Genomic DNA, 21,279 nt, shown 5'->3' with positions numbered 1-21,279 from the left:
TTCTGTGAAGTTAACAGTAATCTGATAACATATTTTGATAATTAGTATATTGTAGTGTGCTACTTTTTTTTGAGTAACTTTTTCAACACTGGCCAAAATTGTGAATTTGTATTGCTTTTGTCTTGTTTTACAGAGGGCCCATGTTTGGTGCACACCATCACAGGCGATTTACTGCGGGCCCTGGAGGGCCCTGAGAACTGTATCCAGCCCCGTCTGATCTCTGTGTCCAGTGAGGGCCACTGTATCATCTACTATGAGAGAGGACAGTTCTGTAACTTCAGCATTAATGGAAAACTGCTGGCACAGATGGAGATTAATGACTCCACACGTGTAAGAGGAGACATATGTGACAGACATTTTCAAGTTCACATAATACATATTCACTGTATTTATCTCATTTTCTCTTGATCTCTCCACCAGGCCATTCTGTTGAGCAGTGACGGACAGAATCTGGTATCAGGAGGTGATAACGGTGTTGTTGAAGTGTGGCAAGCCTGTGACTTTAAGCAGCTGTATATTTACCCGGGTTGTGATGCAGGTATCAGGGCTATGGACCTGTCCCATGACCAGAGGTGAGCACACTTGAACACTCTGACCTGTTAAGCTATGGTGCTCATATGCGGCGACACAAGTTTATATCCGACTTGCGTCGTAATCTGATCTCGTTCCTTATAATTTCTTGTCCTCTCTTAACTGTCCTATAAATAATAAAAAGGCTAAAAATTACAAAAAAAGAATGATGACTGTTATGACGGCAAGAGTGTAGCTAGGAAATTACTTTTGGGTGGGCCTTAATGAAAGTGGATGGGCCAAGTTTTTGCTCAAATTTTTTTTTTTTTTTTTTTTTTTTTTTTACTACATTTTCTTTAATAACAGAGAAGCGCTGCATTCAAACAGTTCTTTCACTTTTTTAGAAATCAGAATTTATGGATTTTTTTAACTATTTTATAAATATATACTTTAAGTCAAAAAATAATATCTAATATTCTGGCTGAGCCTGGGTCTACACAAATTACACCACCCATGGCTACTCCACTGGATGATGGGATGACAATTTAAATGAAAATTACATTATATGATATTAAAACTTTTATATGATGTAGTTGACATGAATTAATTTATAATTTTTGTCTTTTGATGAAAATGTCCTGTATATTTAGTCAGTATTTCATCATGTCATATTGGTTAATTTTAGTACATTTTACTCTGACTAAAATTGCATATCATTTAAGTCAACTTTAACCAAATATTGAAATATTGAGAAAAAAAAATTATGAACTTCTTACAATTATTGAAACATGTATCGAACAAATTAACGATTAATATGAAAACTGTCCTTATAATCTGAGATCCTGATATGATGGCATATAATGAATATAATGAAGTATTAGCTACTTTCTTGAAGTTACTCTGTTGCGATTTCCTCATGTATAGACAGTTTTTAGGATATTGCGTTAAGTGTAGCGCGTTTTAAGGAAACGGCGTATTCACAACGCAAGTTAAACATTCTGACTAGCAAGTAATTTAGTTAAAGTTCACCTGTTCAGTCCCTTAATTGTCTTTGCAGATGTACTTAAGTTGTAATATTATGTAAAGTGCGGAAATCCCCAACATACTATGACTGGATTATTTGAATAAATTCTTGCTAGATTTTTTTCTTTCTTTAAAAAAAAAACGTGGTATTGCATTTTTTATATTTTACAGATTTTTTTTTTTTTCACCGTCATGTTTTCATCAACAGTATTCGTGGACAAAATCAAAAAACCCTTCGTCAGTTAATGTTTTTGGCAGTAATTTACATTAATATACAGTATATTTAGATTTATTATAACAGCTCTCTGAAATACTTGATTCTTATTGGTTTAAGATGGCATTATGCATTCAAATATTGTTGTATAATAACCACTAAACTGTGTAAGGAAACTGATTTATGCTGCATTTTTATGATTAATGAATGCATTATGATTTATTATCACGCTATAAGTATGATAATATACAGTCAGCCAGTCCTGATGAAGGGGTTTATTTTGCAATATTGACCAACTGAGCATGCCTTATCCTTTACATATATAATTTCTTCTCTTTAATTATTTAAATTTCTATATGTTTTCAGGACTTTGATCACTGGGATGGCATCGGGCAGCATTGTGGCGTTTAACATTGATTTCAATCGGTGGCATTACGAACATCAGAACAGATACTGAGACAGAACAAAGAAAGCCCACAGTTAAAGCAGCGAGAAGGTCGAGGTCATTTCCTGCTAGACAGTTGACGGTGTGCCACAAGACATATCTCTAATGTAACGTAGACCTTTAGGCTTGTCCTTCACTCCCCACTTACTATGATGAGTTGCCTAAAGTCCTTTTGTCTGCAAACATCATCATACTCAAACAGGACCTGGAGGACAGCTGTACTGGATGGACTGTACCCAAACAGAAGAGGCTTTGAGATAAAACGGCAACAAAACAGATTTTTGGAGGGGTTTGGGGGGGTCTGGGAGGGGATTGAGACGCAGCTGTGAACTTAATCTTTGTAAATACCAACTGCAGCTTTGCTGTTCTTTACTACGATGGGATAAAAATCATACTTCCCGCTCGCTCTAAATTACGGAAGATCCCATCACTTTTAATTTATTAATGACTTGCTGTAAGATATTGTGTAGTTCCAATGAAATGATTACGCTTTCAATGATTATAGATGAAGGCCTGCTGATTTATAGGGAGGAAGTGAACTATCATACAGGAAACAAGCTTCTCTTTCCTCTTTGTATATTTGGTAATTGTTTTGTCATATATGTAAATAATGTGACGATTAGGAAAGCCAGGCATGTAAGCAGGCCAAAAAAAAAAAAAAACTAAGAGGAGAAAAAAGCAACAAAAAAAGAAACCCTCACACACTTCTCACACACACATTTGATTATTTATGAGAAAAAAATTATTAATGTTAATGGGTTTTTTGTATCAAACACTTTGCACCAGTGACATCCCATAACTTATCAATGTTTTTTTTTTCAATCAAACTTTAGGCCCATTCTCCTTTGTATAATTTGTGCATTAATGTTTGTTGTATTTAAAGAATTCATATTATAATCATATGTGAGGATTACGTTGTACAACCACAGCCACAGTAAGCAATATCCTTGAAGCCAATAGTGACTGCAGAAACTCTGTTTAATATGTGGAATAAGAGATATTTGAAATGTGGATATACAAAAACTGAGACCTTTATTTTCATCCTCCTTTGGAAAAAAAAAAGTAAGAGAAGAGAGTAAAAAAGGACATTTTTCAATCACAGGTGAAACACTGAATACTTCAATGTTGTTGTTTACTACATTTGAGGTGTTATTAATAGTCAGCTGGGAGCTTGAAGTTAATAAATGAAGTATAAATAAATTATGCAAAGAATGTGTTTATTTGCCTTGTCATTGGCCATGGATGTGAATATATATGTGAGACAGCAGAGCATTCATAACGTGCAGGGCTGTCTCCTTGTAGGTGAGTGGTCAGTACTGTATATTTGATATGATTTGTACATTTGCTTAAAAATCTTTTGTTTGTTTCTTATGCACAGTGTGTCTGATTATGATAATTGCATTTAATTATTTTAATTTATTTTATTTTCATTTTGTTTGTGGAGAGGAGAGGCATAGTGTATTGGCAGGAAGTAAATAAAGGAGGATTTATTTAGATTCAAATGTAATTTTTAAATTCAGTCCCCATCTACTGTCTCATGCATTTGCTGAAACTTGAACAAGCCAGAATATCTCACAGGTGTCTCTCAAAAATGTTTAAATATTAATTCATGCCAATATATAGATCAATAACTGTAAAATAAAATTGTTTCCTTTTTGTCGTATTTACAATAAAACAAACCAAAACATCTTTTTGAGGTACTTTTCATTCTTCACAGTGTCATGAATAGAGGTTGTCAACCTCATGAGTTAATTCAATTTGAGTGGAAGTATTTTGTCACTGTTAGTATGGCAGATCACTGCTGTTGGTTTAAAGTTGAAAAAGGGTAATGTTGCTGATTGTTGATGGTTAATTATTCTTTTTAGAGGATTAGTTACTCATTTCTGAGTAGTTGCTCCAGTTGTCTTATTGTGCTATTTAATTAATATTAATTACATTCATTTTTAGCACTTTTTTAGCAATTTGCTACACCAAACATAAATAATACTCTTTATATATATATATATATATATATATATAATTAATTGTGTAAATTTAAAACACAATGCTTTGATTACCCTGGGGGAAAAAAGTTACCGCAGCACAGTTTCTAATACAGCTGTTGAGGTGAGGGATGACTGTAAATTTGGCACCTTTCTCTCTTCTGACTGTCATAATTCACTGCTCTCTATTTTTTCATCTTGTGGAAAGTTGAGGAAATGTAATAGTGGATTTTCTTTTGCTGCTGGAGCAAATGGGTAAGCAAAAATATTTGCTGTGGTCTACCATTTCAAGCTAGATATACAACCTGTATTCAGCAGGGGGCAGTAAGCGAAACTCCAGCTATGCAGGCAACGTACAGCTGTACAGAGATCAAACCAAACTCATGACAGCACAAGATGCGGACGCATTCTTGCATTGAAATACAGCTGGATGGAGCGCAGTTCTGAATGCAGGTGTCTCGAGACGTCTTTTTCAAACTACGTTTAACTTGACACAGCGACCTAAAAACACTGTTTATGACAACCCAACCAAAGTGAGATGCTCCAAAAGCATCTGAGGCATGTGTACTATGACACATACTTAGAAAAGCCCTTATAAATCTATTAATTCAAAAATTTTAATTGCATTTTATGCAATACATTCAAAAATTTAAATCGATTGACAGCTCTACTTGTTATATTTGGAATAAACATGGTTGAAGTCTGCCCCGAATTAAATCCCAACTGGAGGATGCGTAATCCACTACCCCAAGTGGAGAGTGATGTTGGCAGATGATCACAAGAGATCCTGGAACAGGAGAAATTTAAAAGGGAATTCAAACTAATGGATTGCTTAGGTAAACTGGTCAAAGATAACCACAAAACATTCAGGTTGTAATATATATATATATATATATATATATATATATATATATATATATATATATTTTTTTTTTTTAATGAGATAATGTCTCATGATGTGTTGAGAGCCACTCTGTATTCCATGCACTAATGAGAGAATACAATGACACAGTAAGCAGGGTTATGAGGTACTAATACACCTTTAACTGCACTTTACTGAAGACACTCAAACCTAATCTTGGCTTTCTGCAACTAATACCACATCTCCAACACTTGATCTCGTTACAAAGAGCTGAACTTTCCTTTAATAATGAAATGGAATAAATCGTCCTGAACTGTTCGCTGTGAAATTCAAGTTGGCATTTGTATTCCAAGTGCTGACCCTGTATTAAGGAATGTTGCTTATGTCTTTACCACAATGCATTTGTGCTTATGTTCCACATACATAAAAACTGTAGAATGGTTAAATGTGACCGTTACATTGTCTAGTTAAGATAAAGAAATATATTGTCAATATCAAAATAATTGAAATAATATTATTTACACATTACAAAAAAGGTCCCCATCTCATGTATGAACAAGTTCTGTGTCCAGTACTGTGACCACAAAGGGAAGATATTCCAGATATAAGTTTATCTCTGAAGAGGTATCAGTATGCTGGGTCAAGTGTTTTCAGTCTGCTTAGAAAAGTTTTGGGAACACTAGTCAGGGATACAGGATACCAATAACCAAATAAAAAGGTGAGGTAGAATAACTAGGGTTAATAAAACAACAGCCATTTTTCTCAGTTTATGTGTTGCTGTAGTTACTGCGTTTTGCCATTGTAGGGCAGAATACTGGACCCAGAAAACATTTCTATGGTGCTTTATCAGCAACAGAGTATATTTTAATTCAGAATCTGTCCTGTGACACATGTTAGGGTTAGGCTTAGTTGGGGTTAATTTAGGGTTAGGGTTAGAGTGAACAATCTAACAACTCTGAAGCCATTTTTCATTTGCATTATTCAGTTTCTGCGTTGGTGTCGTTACAGCAGTTTGCCTTTATACAGCAGAGTTATGGACCCAGAAAACAGTACATTTCTAAAGTGCTGCAACAGAAACAGAAAATATTTCACTTGAAGAAAAAATAAAAATGTATCCACCATCTCTAAAAAAAAAATGAAAAAGTTCTAATGACCATAAATAAGAACCCCACTTCTTGACATACGGTCATCATTTTCCCTGCACCTTTTTGTGATCCCATTACAAAATGGTTCAGTTTATCAGTCCACTTGGCCACGTACCAAATCCTCATAAACCTTCTCCTCATTTAATGCCCTTTCCACTTGCCCCCTTCCCTTTCTAAAAAGGAGAGTAGAGGGAGCGAACAGTCTCCGTGGAGTAGGCAGAAAAGTCTTCAGACTCGGGCGTGGTGGTAGTGGTGGAGGGGCATGGATCGGGGGTAAGGGCTGGAGTGGGAAGCCCAGTGGGTGGCAGATCAGGGCACAGATGGGGTGTAAAGGCTGGGATGTGGAGGCTACAGGTCGGCTGGGTAGTCCAGGGAGCTGCACTCACATTCTGGTGGCGTCCTCGTCGGAGAACCTGCCTCTCCTTATCAAGAGCGGTGGTCTGCAGAGAGGAAGGAGGGAACTTTAGTCTTAGTTACAATAGTATAGCATTACAATACATGTGCACAAGTGCAAACTAAGAGGATTAAAAATACTCACTCTTATATGTGCTATAAAAAACAATCCCAGTGGTTCTCAACTAGTTTTGCTTTGGGACCTAGATTTTCCATTGGACATCAATTGGTAACCCAAAACAGTACCAATATTCTTTATCGTACAAAAGTAACAAAACAAAAAAAGTCCTTAAAGTCAAACATCGAAATTTATCAATATTACCATGAACTGCAATATGGTAAATTAATAACATGACACATGCTGAATAGGAAAACAGGGCCAGATATTGTATTATTACTAGTTATATTACCAAGTGACAAATTACTTTTCACCAATATAATGTAAAGTTTGATCGGACAACCATGCTTTGATGTCAAATAAGATATGGGAAGTGTTTTCTTCTATTTACTGCCTACTGGCCCATTTATTGCACAACCATTTAGTTGCATCTTTTTGTTTACATTTAGTAATGTTTTCCCTGCTCTCCTCACCCTATCAGAAGAGACCTGTGACCCATTTTGGGGTAGTGACACACCAGTTGAGAACCACCAACACCTTACATTTTCAACAAACTCGAATTCTGTTGATGCTCAGAATTCAGCATGCACCTTAAATTTATACTGTATGAATACTGCACATTCTAATTTTAAAACAAAAAGCTCAGACAATATCAAATTAAACAACACTGGGGACAAAAGCAGGAATGGTTGCTGAATTTATTGCTCTTTGTGAAAGATTGCAGATCATGAGAAGCTGATGAGAAGCAGGAAAAACAGTGACATCCCAGGGCATTAGACACAAGTAACAAAGGGTAAATGGAGACAATCCACATTAATTGCTGTGATGTTAAAGCAAATCATACACATTCTCTCCACCTGCACTGAGACCATTCATACACAGGGGCAAGGCTGAATGACTGTAGATGTAGAGTAATATCACAGTAGCCATCTTTGGATGATTACATGCGCAGGGTTCAAGCAAACATAGCACTGGCAGGGCGCAGTCTCTTATTGAGGATTCAACAAGACATGCTAAACAGGGAGTGTCTGGCATGCTGAAGTGGACACATGGCGTTACCTTATCCAAAACATGCCCGGATTCTGATAGAAATCCAACGACCCTGATCTCTGGATGGAAAAGTCATGGTCGAGCTGAACGAAGAGAAATCAGTGCAGCTCATTGGACAACGCTCAGATAACGTTAAAGAAACACTCAAATCACAGCTCTGACTGAGGAGCTGCTGTACTCACAGAATGTTAGTGAAGTGGCAAAATACTGTAAAAGTATTTGTAAGTTAATAGTGTTTGTTTCCACAGAGTGTTCTAGTATCTGTTCCTCGGCCACTAGCCACATGACACATTCAGATCCAGTCGTATCTTTGAGGGAAACTGATGGTTTTTAAGCTTTATCCTACCAACACAACAGCAAAAGTTGAGTCTTACTCTCCCTCCATTGATAGCTATTATATGGTGATTTAAAGCAGGGGTTTTTAACCAAGACCCATACTGTATGTCCTCATACATATATGGGACCTCCAGTGAACCTTGAGGGGTTTGATATTGAAACCCAGTTTCTGTGGTCAGACTGAACTAATGTTATAAAGAGAACCATGATTTTAAAGTATGTTCTCTGTTTGGAGTTTTCTGTTCAATCCCCAAAAAGCAAATTTAGAAGATAAGAGATTTCCTTTCCTCTTCAATCTTATAATCAAAACTAAAGAAATTGCTACTATTATCACCTATTATTAATGACTTAGCCTCTGATGATTGACAGTTAACTTTAGGCATGTGAGCTGGATCTGTGTGTGGGCTTACCGTCATGACAGACATTCCTGGAGTGTTGTAGTTGGGCTTGGGTCCAGTGTTAAAGTGCTTCTTTATCTTTCCTGCCACAGACAGCTGGTGCTCATTTTCTGACAGACCATCATTCTGAAACAGCCATTCAAAAATAGCAGATTAGTTGCTATAGTAACTAAACAAGAGGAAATGTGTTGCATACAACTTAAAGGTGATAAAACTGTCAGTCCTATTTATCATTTAGAAATAAAGACTATAACAATCCATATACATCTTGATTTCTTGTATATAGTGAGTGTATGGATTTAGAGTCTTTCTAAATAATTTTTCTAAATGTATATGACTATAGCAATCTGATTTAATTGAATAAATAAACATTATTAGATAATACTGACATCAAAGTATGTTCCTGCATATCTATACTACAGTATGTTAAGTGTTTGTTTGTTTAAAGATCATGAAGAGGCAATAATCTCTGTTTTCCATATTACATAATAATAAAAAAGGACCATAAACGTAACTATAAAACATAAAGACCCTTATGAAACTTTGAATCTAGTTCTTTACAGATGTGCTACTCCATTTAATTTGTATTTGAATGTGTTAATGATTGAATTTGGCTTTATAAATGTGAATTACTCACAGTGACCCAGGGATGATCCAAAACCTGCAGTGCTGTATATCTCTGATCCACTTCCACTTGCAGCATAGACACTATCAGCTCCTGAGGAAACACACGGGACAGAGAGAGTTAGTGCCTACATTTCTGCTAATGCAAGAGCGTTTAAACTGCCTTATAAAGTGTGTAATCACAGTTAATGAGACATGATTTGCATGATATGCTTTTAATAATAAATTAAATATAAAATGTAATAATTATATGAAAAATGATAATGAGTATAATTTATTATACTAATAATAAATATTAATGTTTTGTATGGGCCATATGACCTTGGAATTATAAATACAATGATATTAGAAAATAGAATTATTATTATTTAATTTCTAATTAAATTAAAAAACAAAAACAATTCTCAGTTTGAATATTAAATGTATGGTGATTCTTTTTATTTTAACTTGAGTTTAATTTAATTAAATCTGAAGGGAACTCATCAAATTATAAAAAAAAAAAGAATTTTCCTTAAACCCATTGGAATTTTAAGCATTTTTAACTTACTTTGGCAGAATCCGATACATTGTCCCAGTATGGAAGAGGGAATTCTAACTGACCCAGCAGAATCTGGTCAAACAGAGTTTCCTGATCTTCAGCGCTGCTGAAATACAAAGTGCAATGTCATACACACATCAACAGGGGGAGCTAGTTTCACTGAGATCGTGGGTAGCACCACACATGGTGGAGTGGAGTTCTAGCTTTTTATATAACCTCAGATTTGTGTTACAGCACTGATTACATTACACACAATGTGCACTACATACCCAGCTATAATGTATTTTAGAAAAAATCTAGAATGACTTTAACAAGTGTACCATTTTTCTCCTGAATAAATTCACCATTCTGATTGATGTTGATTGCTTTTACACAACTTTGAAAGTCTAGGCTAGGTAATATTTTTGGTATGCTTAATTGCATAAACATAAAAAACTAAAATGAATGGCTATCTCACCCATCCCCAAGTAACTATTAAGACACCGAAACATTCTGAATTTCTCTCAGCGACACTTACCCACGAAATGGAGGAAATCCACAAAGGAGAATATATGTGATGACTCCAGCAGCCCAGATGTCGACCTTAAGGCCATACCTACAGTAAAGCAAACCAAAGGGTGTCTCAGTAAAAACTACACATGTAGCTTTTGTAATAAAAATGTAAATTACATAACAATGGCATGTCTAGTTTCATTATAGCTCTAAATAAATTTATCATAGCAATCATAACAGTCTGCTTCATAACAATATATGAGTCAATATAAATTTTACACATTCAAAGAATGTGTTAAAATATTCACCCGGTCTCTGCGATAATTTCTGGTGCTACATATGTGGGTGTTCCACAGACAGTGTACAGGGGTCCGTCTACCACGGTGGCCAAGCCAAAGTCACCCAGTTTCAGGGATTTACTTCCATCCTGATGTTCATACACCTACAGAATAAATAAAAAGAATAATATTAGAGCTGGGTGTGAAACCAAATATTAAAAACTAATATCCTAACACCATGATCCTTTAAAGAAATCTTACAGAATTTACGTATGTGGCACCTTTCCCAAGGGGAGCAATATATGCATATTAGTGTAAAAAAAAAAAAAAAAATGCACTTGCATATACATTCAAAGTGTTTACCCTAAGTTGCACTAAACTAAAAAGGAATTGAATACCAGTATGAATCCATCCATCACCTAAGGTTGTCTGCTTTGTGTTTGCTGTTTCATAACATTTAAAAAGAGTTAAAGTGCTTGCACTGCAAGGTAACGGTGCATTTGACATGCATGCTTCCAGCCACAAGCAATTATCTTTAACACACTGAGAGTGAGTGAGCGCTACTGTGAGCCAGCAGTCAGCTCATCCTGGTTCACTGTTTGCTGGAGTGCATTGCACTGGGGATAATTGCATTTGACCAGTACGGGATGTGGTGAAACAGACCGATAAGGGAGGGCAGTGCATGAGCCATACACCACTGATTCATAATGATGTCTGGTACAAGGTTCATATGAGAACAAACTCTGAGAACAGTACAGTCTGTGAACTGTCAATGAGTGAGTCACATCGCACTTCTTCCGTTGTACAAGTGATATCACACATATACAGTCAGTTAGTAGGAGGCTGGTCTAGACTCAGTCAAAGAGTTTAAAGCAATCATCTCTCGTTCTCCAAACTCACACACACATATCTCCAGCCCACGAGACCTATAATGTGCATCTTTTCATCTACCCTACACATATACACAGGAACACACATGGAGGCAAGGAGGCAAGGCTGCCTGCTGGTAGTCAAATACCACCAGCTTTAGAGTGTGATAACTTGTCGCTCTTGTAACAGTGTCACATTTGATGATAACATGAGGTAAGTGCACAGTCAATAATTATCAGAAGCACATTTTGGTGTGATAAATGAAGACAGGAAAGAAAGGAAGGAAGGAAGCAAAGAGGGAAGCATGGAATGGAGGAAGGAAGGAAGGAAAGAAAGAAAGAAAGAAAGAAGGAAGGAAGGAAGGGAGGGAGGGAGAAAAAAGGTTGGAAGGAGGGAAGGAAGCATGAAAGGAATGAAGGAAGGGAAGAAGGAAGGATGGAAGGAAGGAAAGAAGAGAGAGAAGAAAAAGAAGAAGAAGAAAATAAGGTAAAAGGAAAGAGAAGGAAGAAAGAGAGGGAGATAGAGAGAAAGTAAGGAGGAAAATGAAATGAGGGAAGGAAGGAAGGATTTGTAGAAAGGAAAGACACATTATATAGGTCATGATGCAATACATTTTTTAGGATGCAAAATAGGTTGACATCTTACCAAAAGGTTCTCTGGCTTGATGTCTCGATGCACAATGTTAAGGCTGTGTAAATATTTGATAGCGTTAGCCAGGTTGTACAGCATGCCACTGGCATCTCGCTCAGTGTATCTGTTGGTGGAGGTGATGGCATCAAATAGATCTCCTCCCTGTAGAACAACAAGAGTCATTAATGTGGTTAACATCAAATATCCCTTAAAGTAAGGCTTTTCAGATTTCAATTAGAGGCTTCATTTGGGGCTTGTTCAAATAATAAAAAAAAAAACCATATGAGTAATATCCATAGTGATGCTTGCCTTGCCAAGCACCACAGATTACAAGCGGGGTCTGTGGAAAGAGTTTTCTTGAAGTCATGTTGTTGATAGATAGCTAGTGGAAAATTAATGGTGGCCTGGTTTGTTGTTCGTATGGCAGAAGTCAAAATCCCCATGAAGAGTCGAGTAAGTAGAACAGCAGCTTAAAATAACACTCGGTTTAACAGAGCCAGCACAACTGCACGGGGCGGACATTACACAGACCCATCAAGTGCTAAAATCCATCCACATCGCTGCACGTTCTCTCCCAAGACACAGAAAACTAGCTATGACAGTTTACACCTTTGAGATTGTGTTATGTGATGCAGATGTGAAGGTGAACACAGAATAGCTGATATCTATGTGGTATTTTAAGTTTTTCCTAAACCTGCAATCTACAATTCTCACCTTCAGTTGGAACAGATGCAATTAAATTAGACATACTAGCAAATCACAGCATAGCTAAATTAGTTATACTGTATGTTGCACACCTTGACAAGCTCCATGACCAAGTAAAGCTCACTGTAGGTGTCCATCTCCTCGATTAACAGCACAATGTTTGGGTGTTTCACTCTTCTTAGGATAGCCACCTCATTCTGTATCATATGTTCCTGTGTGGGACAAAAAAAAAAAGATTAAATCTAATTTTACCAAAGCTCATTAGGTACAGAAGAGTATGAGGCTGTATTAGGTTGGTTTATGGGAAGTCTTCAGAAAAATAAATGTCAGTCTTACGTTGAAAATCCATGCTGAAAAAAAACAAAAAAACATCTGAAACCAGTATATATAAAATATGGTTTGCTGGTCTTAGGTGGTCTCCTAGCCTGGTCATGCTTGTCTTTTTTGCTAGTTTTAGAGGGGTTTGGAGAGCAGGTAGATCAGCTAGCACCAGCAAATGTGCTTAGGCTGGTTTGAGCTGCTTTTTACTGCAGGGATTTCATGATGCTTTCCCATCTCACCTTCCCTCTACATTTGCCTTTGTTGATGATCTTCAGAGCGTATGCTCTGCCAGTGGAGTGCTCCACACACTCATGGACTACTGCAAAGTTCCCGTCACCAATCATTCGACCAACTTTGTACCGATCTGAAATGGAGCTTGGAACTGTTGGTATTGGTGTCTCCTCCACAGTCTCGGCTGCATAGAGGCAGAAAATTAGAGCAAGGTTGAGTGGAATTTAGTGGAATACATTCACAATTTTTTTTAAAGACTGAATCTCTGTAAGCAATGAAATAATCAGACTCTTGACCTGCATTTCTAGTCTAATCTTTGAATAAAGCCAAATGAAAAAGATAATAAACAACAAGAAAACATGTATTCAACAGCACCATGGATTCTTTGATAAATGTATTACAGTCAGGTGTGCCTGTGTGAACACACTGATGTAGGTATTAATGTGCATAATGAACGTCTGTGCAGTGCCTTCCATTGCAGACATACAGTATTCTGATGAAAGATCTTCCTTTGAAGACACTGAGCAACTATAAAGGTTCTTTGATTAGTTAAGAGCTTTCTCGTTAATAAATTCAGCAAACCTCAATAATAGTGCAAGATCATGCTGTTCTTGAACTGTTTTCAACCACAATCTTAGACCCAGACACACCATAAGGGAGTTTGAATGGTATAAGTTTGAATGAACTCATAGTGGATGGATTTTTAAAATTATTTGGGTATGCTGACTGCACTCAAAGAAACAGCTTAGACCAGCCTATAGTGGTTGTGCTGGTCTTACCTGTAGCTGGCCATCAAGATGGTTTCCACTGGTCAGGCTGGTCTGTTTTGATGGTTTTAAAGTGGGTTTGGGTAAATGGTCAGGTAGGGAGACCAGCTGGCCGACCAGCTAAACCAGCTGAACACCAGTTTAGAAATGTTCCTCTTGGAGACATGTTCCTCATCTTGCTAAAATCATCTTAGACCAGCCTAAGGTGGTTTGCTAGTCTAAGCTGGTCTCTCAGCCTGGTCTGTTTTGCTGGTTTTAGAGGAGTTTTGGGCACTTGTGAGCAGGGCAGATTGAAGACCAGCTGGCTAAGCAACTAAATCAGCTGAGCACCAACTTGGCCAGGCTGGGAGACAAGCTAGACCACCTTAAACCAGCAAAACATTGTAGAGTGGTTTAGGCTGTTTTTTTTGTTTTTTGTTTTTTCTTTTTTTTTTTACCAGGGTGAGGAACATCTTTCCATAAATCATAGGTTAAAACATGAGGGCTCTATGACTGATAATCTTTTGGCTAATCTCTTACCATCACTCACAGGCCCGTCCTCCTCGTCCATACTGCAGACTTTGGCAGAGGTCAGAGAGAGAGAGGAACCACTGTGCTGGGATCCCTGTGAGTAACAGAGGGTTTAATTAAATCAGAGATCAACTACTTAGCAATACATGGTCTGTGTGCGTTGTTCAAATTTTTTTTTCACATTTTTTGTCCTGTCACAATGAGTCATCTCATTCATGGAGGCCACTATTAAAAATTCTAAAATATGATCTATTAAGAAACATCTTATTCTCGTCTTACAACTCATTAAAATATTAAAATGACACAGTCTGAACACTGTCTGTGCATATGGTAAAATGTACTCAAAAAATTTATGACAGCAACAACAACAATAACAACAACAACAACAACAACAACAAAAAACCTTAAACCAGCCTAAGATGTTTTGCTGACCATATCATGTTTAAAGGGATAGTTCACCCAAAAATTTAAACTATCTTATAATTTACATACCAGATGTGTATAACTTTCTTTCTTCTGCAGAATACAAAAACTAAGATTTTTAGAATAATATCTCAGCTGTGTAGGTCCTTACAATGCAAGTGAATGGTGACCAGAATTCAGAAGGTCCAAAAAGAAGGTAAAGGCAGCATAAAAGTATTCCATAAAACATTAATGGTTAAATCTATATGTTCAGAAGCAATATGAAAGGTGTGAGTGAGAAAGAGATCAATATTTAAGTCCTTTTTTTACTGTAAATCTCCACTTTCACATTCAGCCATCTACTGGTTGAGGCTGGTCAAAGGAGGAGATTTATGGTAAAAAAGGACTTAAACACTGATCTGTTTCTCACCCACGCCTTTCATATCACTTCTGAAGATAAAGATTTAACCACTGGAGTCATATTGATTACTTTTATGCTGCTTTTACATCCTTTTTGGACCATCTGAGTTCTGGTCACCATTCACTTGCATGGTAAAGACCTACATAGCTGAGATACTCTACAAAAAAACCTTTGTTTGCTTTCAGCAGAAAAAGGAAAGTCATACACATCTGAAATGGCACGAGTGTGAGTTAATGATGACAGGATTTTCATTTTTGGGTGAACTATTCCTTTAAGGTGGACAAGCAGGTCTTCAGATGGTTTAGCTGTTTGGCCAGCTAGACTCCCAATCTAAGCAGTTGACAAGTGCCTAAAACCCCTCTAAAACCTGCAAAAAGACCAACCTGACCAGGCTGGGAGCCCACTTTGGACAGAAACCCCCCAGCTTAGGCTGGTTAAGCTGGGGTCTCTCTCTGTCTTTCTTTTTATCAGCAGGGTAGCTGTTCATGGCCCGTTTGTATGGGAAAAGTTACTCTTAAAAACTACAGACAACCACCTAACTACTAAAATATAAAAACTGAGATGCCTCTCTCTGAGGTATTCTGTCTTTCTACCTGTGCTTTATATCCTTAACTGCCCCCTGCATTTTCCCCCTCAGGACTGCTCACTTGAGACAAAATCCTCATTTTCACTTTTAAACACAGCATTAAGGCAAAGCCAGGTAGCACTTTGGTGTTTCTTTGCCAGTTGCCATGGCAGCAGCAGCAAGTGTGAGCAGAGTTACTGGCTGTGCTGTAAATTAGTTTTCTCTCCCGGCAGTCAGGGTGCAGGGACCCTTTCAGGTCTGCGCATCGAGTAATTGGAATGATGTCTGCAGGAGCACCGCACTCGCCTGAAAGCAGGGAGAACTTGCTAGAATTTGATTGGACGGTAGTGGTGTACGAGAGTGGTCAGCTTGCACCTCAGAGGAACGACAATGGTGTGAGGGGCTGCTAATGGTGAGGACGAAGTGCAAATCTACTGAGACAAACCAGTGAGCAGGTCAGGGAGGGTCAGCATTCATACATGCACTGTTTGATAATGTCAGTTTGAGGGGATTTGTAAGTGTTGAGCAAGGTAGGGCTAGAAAGGTAATCAGAAATATTTTTGAAAGGAGAGTGTGTGTTTGTAAATGTGTGTGTGTTGCCACATCCTTTTCTATTTCATTCAGATCACAGTTTGTTCTAGCTGTATCAAAACTCTTGTTACTATGGAAACTGTTGGAGTGTTCGTGTGCGGCACTAATAATATTTTCCCTCTGTGAGACAGGAAGCAGCTGGAGACAAACCCATATAAGGCATCTTCCTGTTTCCTGGCTGAATGCTAGCTAGGTCATATCACTTGAGCATACAGGTTGAATATTTGTGCTTTTCTAAGGACCAATAGCAAACAGAATCTGTCCGTTATGGCATCATAAAGGAAAAACATGTAGTTATGACCACAAAAGGGGATTTAATTTTGAAAAAAATCGAGTGATCAATATTGCATCATGCTAAATCCATGTGAACAGCACATGTGAAATGCCATGTTGCATAACAGTCTGTTATTCAGAATCTGTGTTAAAATGATGCGAATAACGCTGGTTAACCTCTATAATATCTTATATTCTAGTGCCACAGTAACACCCTATCAAATCATTCTGTATAAATGAAATAATTAACATTCATAAATTCATTTTAGTGTCACAGACACTCTTGTAACTTGTTCTTGCATTATTGCAGACTAGTAATTACATAATGCCTTGTTGTTTGATGGATTTTAAGTCTAGGCTGATTTAGTTTTGTGGAGAAGTTGATGCCATGGGAAATGTAATCCAATGTTTTCATCTTGGAATAAGGACACAAACTACCTCCCTGCCTCTTCTGCATCTTCTCCACTCTCTGGAATCTCTGTCATTTTGGGGAACAGAAGTAGAGCTGGTAAACCTCTTAGCGGCAACTTCATTAAGACCAGCAAAATGATTTCTCAGAAGAGTCACTTCAGGACACATTGTAATTATACCTATAATCTAACCATGTGACCAACTGCATTAATTTGTTTTTGTAATGCATGGGCTGCCATGCCACTAATGACTGCACAAACAAAATAAAAAAATCATCTGTAGTTTTGGCATCGGCAATGTCTGAGATAAATAAACTGCGACTAAAGGAACTCCAACCCAAGCCAGAGATTTATTCTGACTCAAAAGGACCCCAAAGATTTCAAAAAGATGCACAAACACAAAGTCAAGCTCATACTAAGATAAGGAGACTTACAATTTAATGTATTTAGCATCCTCAATCATACATATGATGGAATGGATTCATGGCATGCTGTTGTGGTTTTAACTGGAAAATGAACAAAATTCTAGACAGACAACATATAAAAATAATGACAAGATAATGGCATGATCTCTTCTCACCCTAAATGCAAAATACATTCAAAAAATTATTTTGAATATAAAACAAAACTAGTTAAAACTAGTTATGACTGACATAATGGATTCAAAACATAGAAGAAATACAGGTCAATGTAACTGACCGAAGTCAAAAACAAAAAGGTGAAATCATTAAAACGCAAGAGCATAACACAAGAGGACACTGAAAATGTAAAGAGAGAGAGAATCTTTCAATGGGATAGGCAGATGAAAACAGTTCCTAATAATTATGTGAGCACTTAACTTTTCACATCTTTAATGAAAAGTGTACCTAAATATGTCAAGTTTTTCATCATTTACTAACCCTCACCAGTTTTTATGTCTTTGCAAGAACCAATGACTTGGCATGCTACACAGTATTTGTAGAAACATGAACGCGAATGAGGATTGAGACCTACAAAGAGGAATATTTTAAGCGAATAACGAATTTCGATCTTTTCTCCACATAAATCTATCATATGGCTTTAAAAGTCTTCAAATACAGGACATGAGTCATACAGATTACTTTTACTTTTGTTTTTTTTTTTTTGTTTTTTGGAGTTTGCCAGCCCCAGCCCCCATTCACTTTCATTGTATACACAAATGCTGCGGTAACATTCTGCAAAATTACTCTTTATGTTTTATGGAAGAGAGATCATTAAATGAGTTTCGACCACATGAGAGTGAATAAATGATTTTTTTGGTAAACTATCATGATTTTGCTCATGATGGAGAAACACAGAAACACAAATACATGCTAGAAGGTATACAGTATATGCAAACACAAGGATTGCAAATGTATTAAAAACAACAAATCCAACTTTCATTTAAACACCCATGTGCAATGATAACACTCATTTTGAAATCAACGCTCATGAAATGAATGACACACATGCACACATACACTCACAATGTCATAAAAGCCCACAAAAAAGGAAAAAAATACAGGTGTGAAAAACCCAAAGGAAAATATGAAGAGCATGCAACCCAACAGACAGTTTGAGGGGGCGTAATTTGTTGGAAATGATGAACAGTGTGTTTATGAATAGAGACAGGCATGATGTTGAAAGTAAGTGATCACCTCACTTTTCATGTTAAACAACACACAAAAGCACGCCATACCTGTTTAGCCAAGCAAAAATAAAAGCTTACAAATACAGTATATCAAATAACAAAAAGGAAGATCTCTCCTCAATCAAATGACATTGCAACCTCATTTCTGGCTCAGAATGAAGTGTTTAGCCAGATTAAGATGGATTGTGCTTTGTGGCAGGTCTTAACATTTCCATATTAGATGTTTAGTGGCCCTGTTTACACGGATTAAAAATGTATTTGTCACCATAACATAAAATGTGTATGTGTTCCATATTCAGTCCCAGAGGTGCGGAGGGTTTATGGACAGAGAAAGGGGATATGCCTCAGGACACAGAGGCTGCACGCACACACACACTGCCAGTATAGAGCCTCCACTCATGCAGCTCATTTCTAAAAGTGGGTTATGCATTGAACACGTATGAATACAATTCACAGCCCGGGCTTGAGCAGTAAAGCTAATTAATAATAAATCAGAAATAACAATTAGTGTTTAAATCATTCTGTTTTTTTTTTTTGTGTGTGTGTGTGAATGCAGAAATGCAATTTAAATCTGTAACATAAACTATATAAAGAGATATATCTGGAGTATCTTTACATCAGAGGTGTTTTATAAAAGATTATGCAAGATGAGCTTTGGACTTTATATATGACATTGCAAGCAGAGTACTGCTGTATTCAAACTAGCTCAAATATACATTACAATTTATGAAATAACCTTACTGCAACATTAAATCAGCAATACACGAAAAAAGGAAAACTAATTGACAAGGCAAGACACAAAATGGCAATAACAACATAATAATGACATTTGGAGTCTCATGTTAATTCATAAGCTGGATAAAGTATGTGCCTGCTTCTCTGCAGACATTTTGAGAGAACATTCAGTTCTTTTGCATTTGTATCATATTTATGTAAATGGATTTGCCTTCCTTCTTCATTCACAGAACTCCACTGGGGAGGTTTCAAAGCATGACCCACTTTTGCTGAAGATGGTTGTAAAAGACACTGAGAAGCGTCTCTGCTTTGGCCAGATCTGACTGTCCCAAATTCTCATTCTGCAACAGCAAAGAGCCGAGAGCAAAGCTATCAGAATCAAACCACTGAGAGATCATCCAACTTCAAGCGTTCAGGCAGCTGCATGAGATAACTGAAAAGTATGAAAGAAATCTGAGAGTCTTTCCTGGTGGGTGGAGGGCGAAGACAAAGTGCTCAGCGTTTCTATCTCTCAGCCAGCATGTCAACTGAACTGGTTTTAGAGTCATTAAAAGTCAGCCTCTTCCACAAGAGGAAATTTAGAGCAACTTAACAACTTCTAATGCAATCTGAAACTATTTAGAATGTATCTAAACTAAAATATATATACATATATATATATATAAAAAGCAATAAGGAAAGAAACTATGAAAGCTGTGAGAACATGTTGGACATTTGCTGTAACATACAGCATTCATGTAGCTTAACTGGGAGAGCAATGCACTTTCAACACCAAGGTCATAGATTTGATTCCCAGGGAATCTATAAAGTTTGGATAAAAGCATCTGCCAAATGCATAAATGCTAATTCTTGCTTATGAGACTGCAATATTATCTCATTTTAGGTCAGAGTAAAACTGCAGTTTGGTGGTGCCCAACAGTTTCTGATTAATCTATAATGGGTTAATATCGGCATGTGATTTCACTGGCTTTAAAACAGCACTTTAGCTGCCCACAACTTTATCTGAATTGCCTCGAAAGTCAAGCTCAGCATTTGGATTGGAATGCAATATCCACACTGATTGTATGTTGTGGTGTATTTGTTTAAGTCAAGGAGGACTCAGGAAAGAGAAAGAAAGAGGAAGAGAGAAATGGAAGATAGCCGGAGTAATCACTATGGGGCTTAAGGCTCATATTAAAAACTTCAAGAAACTCTGAATTTGGATAGAGAAGCCTCTACTGCATTAAACCTCTTTGCATTAGTCCCAGCCGCAGGATTAGAAACACTTTGATCTGGTCACATGCACACAACCACCTCATGTACAAACTGACCTCTAAAACCAACAGAGAAGGATGTAACCAAATATTCATAATTGAGGGCATCATAGTAAAAAGTTCATTTTGATTGACCACTTCCCTGAATATTGGTGGGGACGTGCCCCCTCAATATCTGTGGACGTTACGGCCCTAATAATGGGTTGGGGGGAGTTCCTGGTGAGTTGCATGCTCCTTCAGCGTGTTTTATACATTTTCTCTACCATTCAGACCAAATATTACTTCATTAATGCTTTTCTACTACAGGCAGAAATTTTTCTCCATGGACAACTCTACTGGACTTTCAGACTCAACTCTGATGAAGAATCATGTCAAAGAGAGAGAAATGCATCTTAAAAGTCTGTACTACTGTTGGCCTGGGCGGGCTGGCACCATTCTCTCTCACAAAGAATTCTGGAATTGTCTGTGGATCTTAGCACCACTTTGAGGAAGTAGGGAAGTTATGCTGTGAGGTCAAGGACGGCCTTGTCCATTTCCTG

General features: G+C 37.2%; 3 protein-coding genes across 26 annotated transcripts in view; 1 reads left to right on the top strand and 2 right to left on the bottom strand.

Annotated features, from left to right (window-relative positions):
- LOC127432386 (neurobeachin-like) overlaps nt 1–3,881 on the top strand; it is a 169,098-nt gene extending 165,217 nt beyond the window's left edge. For all 20 annotated transcript variants that reach the window (XM_051683394.1, XM_051683398.1, XM_051683402.1 and 17 more), the window contains 3 exons: nt 134–330; nt 421–572; nt 2,114–3,881. In XM_051683394.1, coding sequence (XP_051539354.1) covers nt 134–330; nt 421–572; nt 2,114–2,204 — 440 coding nt within the window. In that variant the 3' untranslated portion in view covers nt 2,205–3,881. The remainder of the gene's footprint in view (nt 1–133; nt 331–420; nt 573–2,113) is intronic.
- LOC127432392 (spartin-like) overlaps nt 1–21,279 on the bottom strand; it is a 471,452-nt gene that overhangs the window by 387,677 nt on the left and 62,496 nt on the right. The gene's annotated exons all lie outside the window — the stretch shown is intronic.
- The window catches only part of dclk1a (doublecortin-like kinase 1a), a 55,676-nt gene continuing 39,501 nt past the window's right edge, over nt 5,105–21,279 (bottom strand). For 2 of the 5 annotated variants that reach the window (XM_051683408.1, XM_051683411.1), the window contains 10 exons: nt 14,452–14,536; nt 13,174–13,349; nt 12,706–12,825; nt 11,924–12,070; nt 10,439–10,572; nt 10,156–10,233; nt 9,648–9,744; nt 9,114–9,194; nt 8,489–8,602; nt 5,105–6,621 (listed from right to left, as the gene is read on the bottom strand). In XM_051683408.1, the coding sequence (XP_051539368.1) occupies nt 6,355–6,621; nt 8,489–8,602; nt 9,114–9,194; nt 9,648–9,744; nt 10,156–10,233; nt 10,439–10,572; nt 11,924–12,070; nt 12,706–12,825; nt 13,174–13,349; nt 14,452–14,536 (1,299 nt within the window). In that variant the 3' untranslated portion in view covers nt 5,105–6,354. Of the gene's footprint in view, nt 6,622–7,751; nt 7,826–8,488; nt 8,603–9,113; nt 9,195–9,647; nt 9,745–10,155; nt 10,234–10,438; nt 10,573–11,923; nt 12,071–12,705; nt 12,826–13,173; nt 13,350–14,451; nt 14,537–17,535; nt 21,277–21,279 lie in introns of those variants that run through there. The other 3 variants (XM_051683410.1, XM_051683409.1, XM_051683412.1) reach the window with 3 other exon arrangements.

This window comes from Myxocyprinus asiaticus, chromosome 42 (genome assembly GCF_019703515.2).
Source record: "Myxocyprinus asiaticus isolate MX2 ecotype Aquarium Trade chromosome 42, UBuf_Myxa_2, whole genome shotgun sequence".
NCBI classification, from domain to species: domain Eukaryota; kingdom Metazoa; phylum Chordata; class Actinopteri; order Cypriniformes; family Catostomidae; genus Myxocyprinus; species Myxocyprinus asiaticus.
The sequence above is the reverse complement of the archived record's forward strand: the minus strand, read 5'-3'. Positions and strand labels throughout refer to the sequence as shown.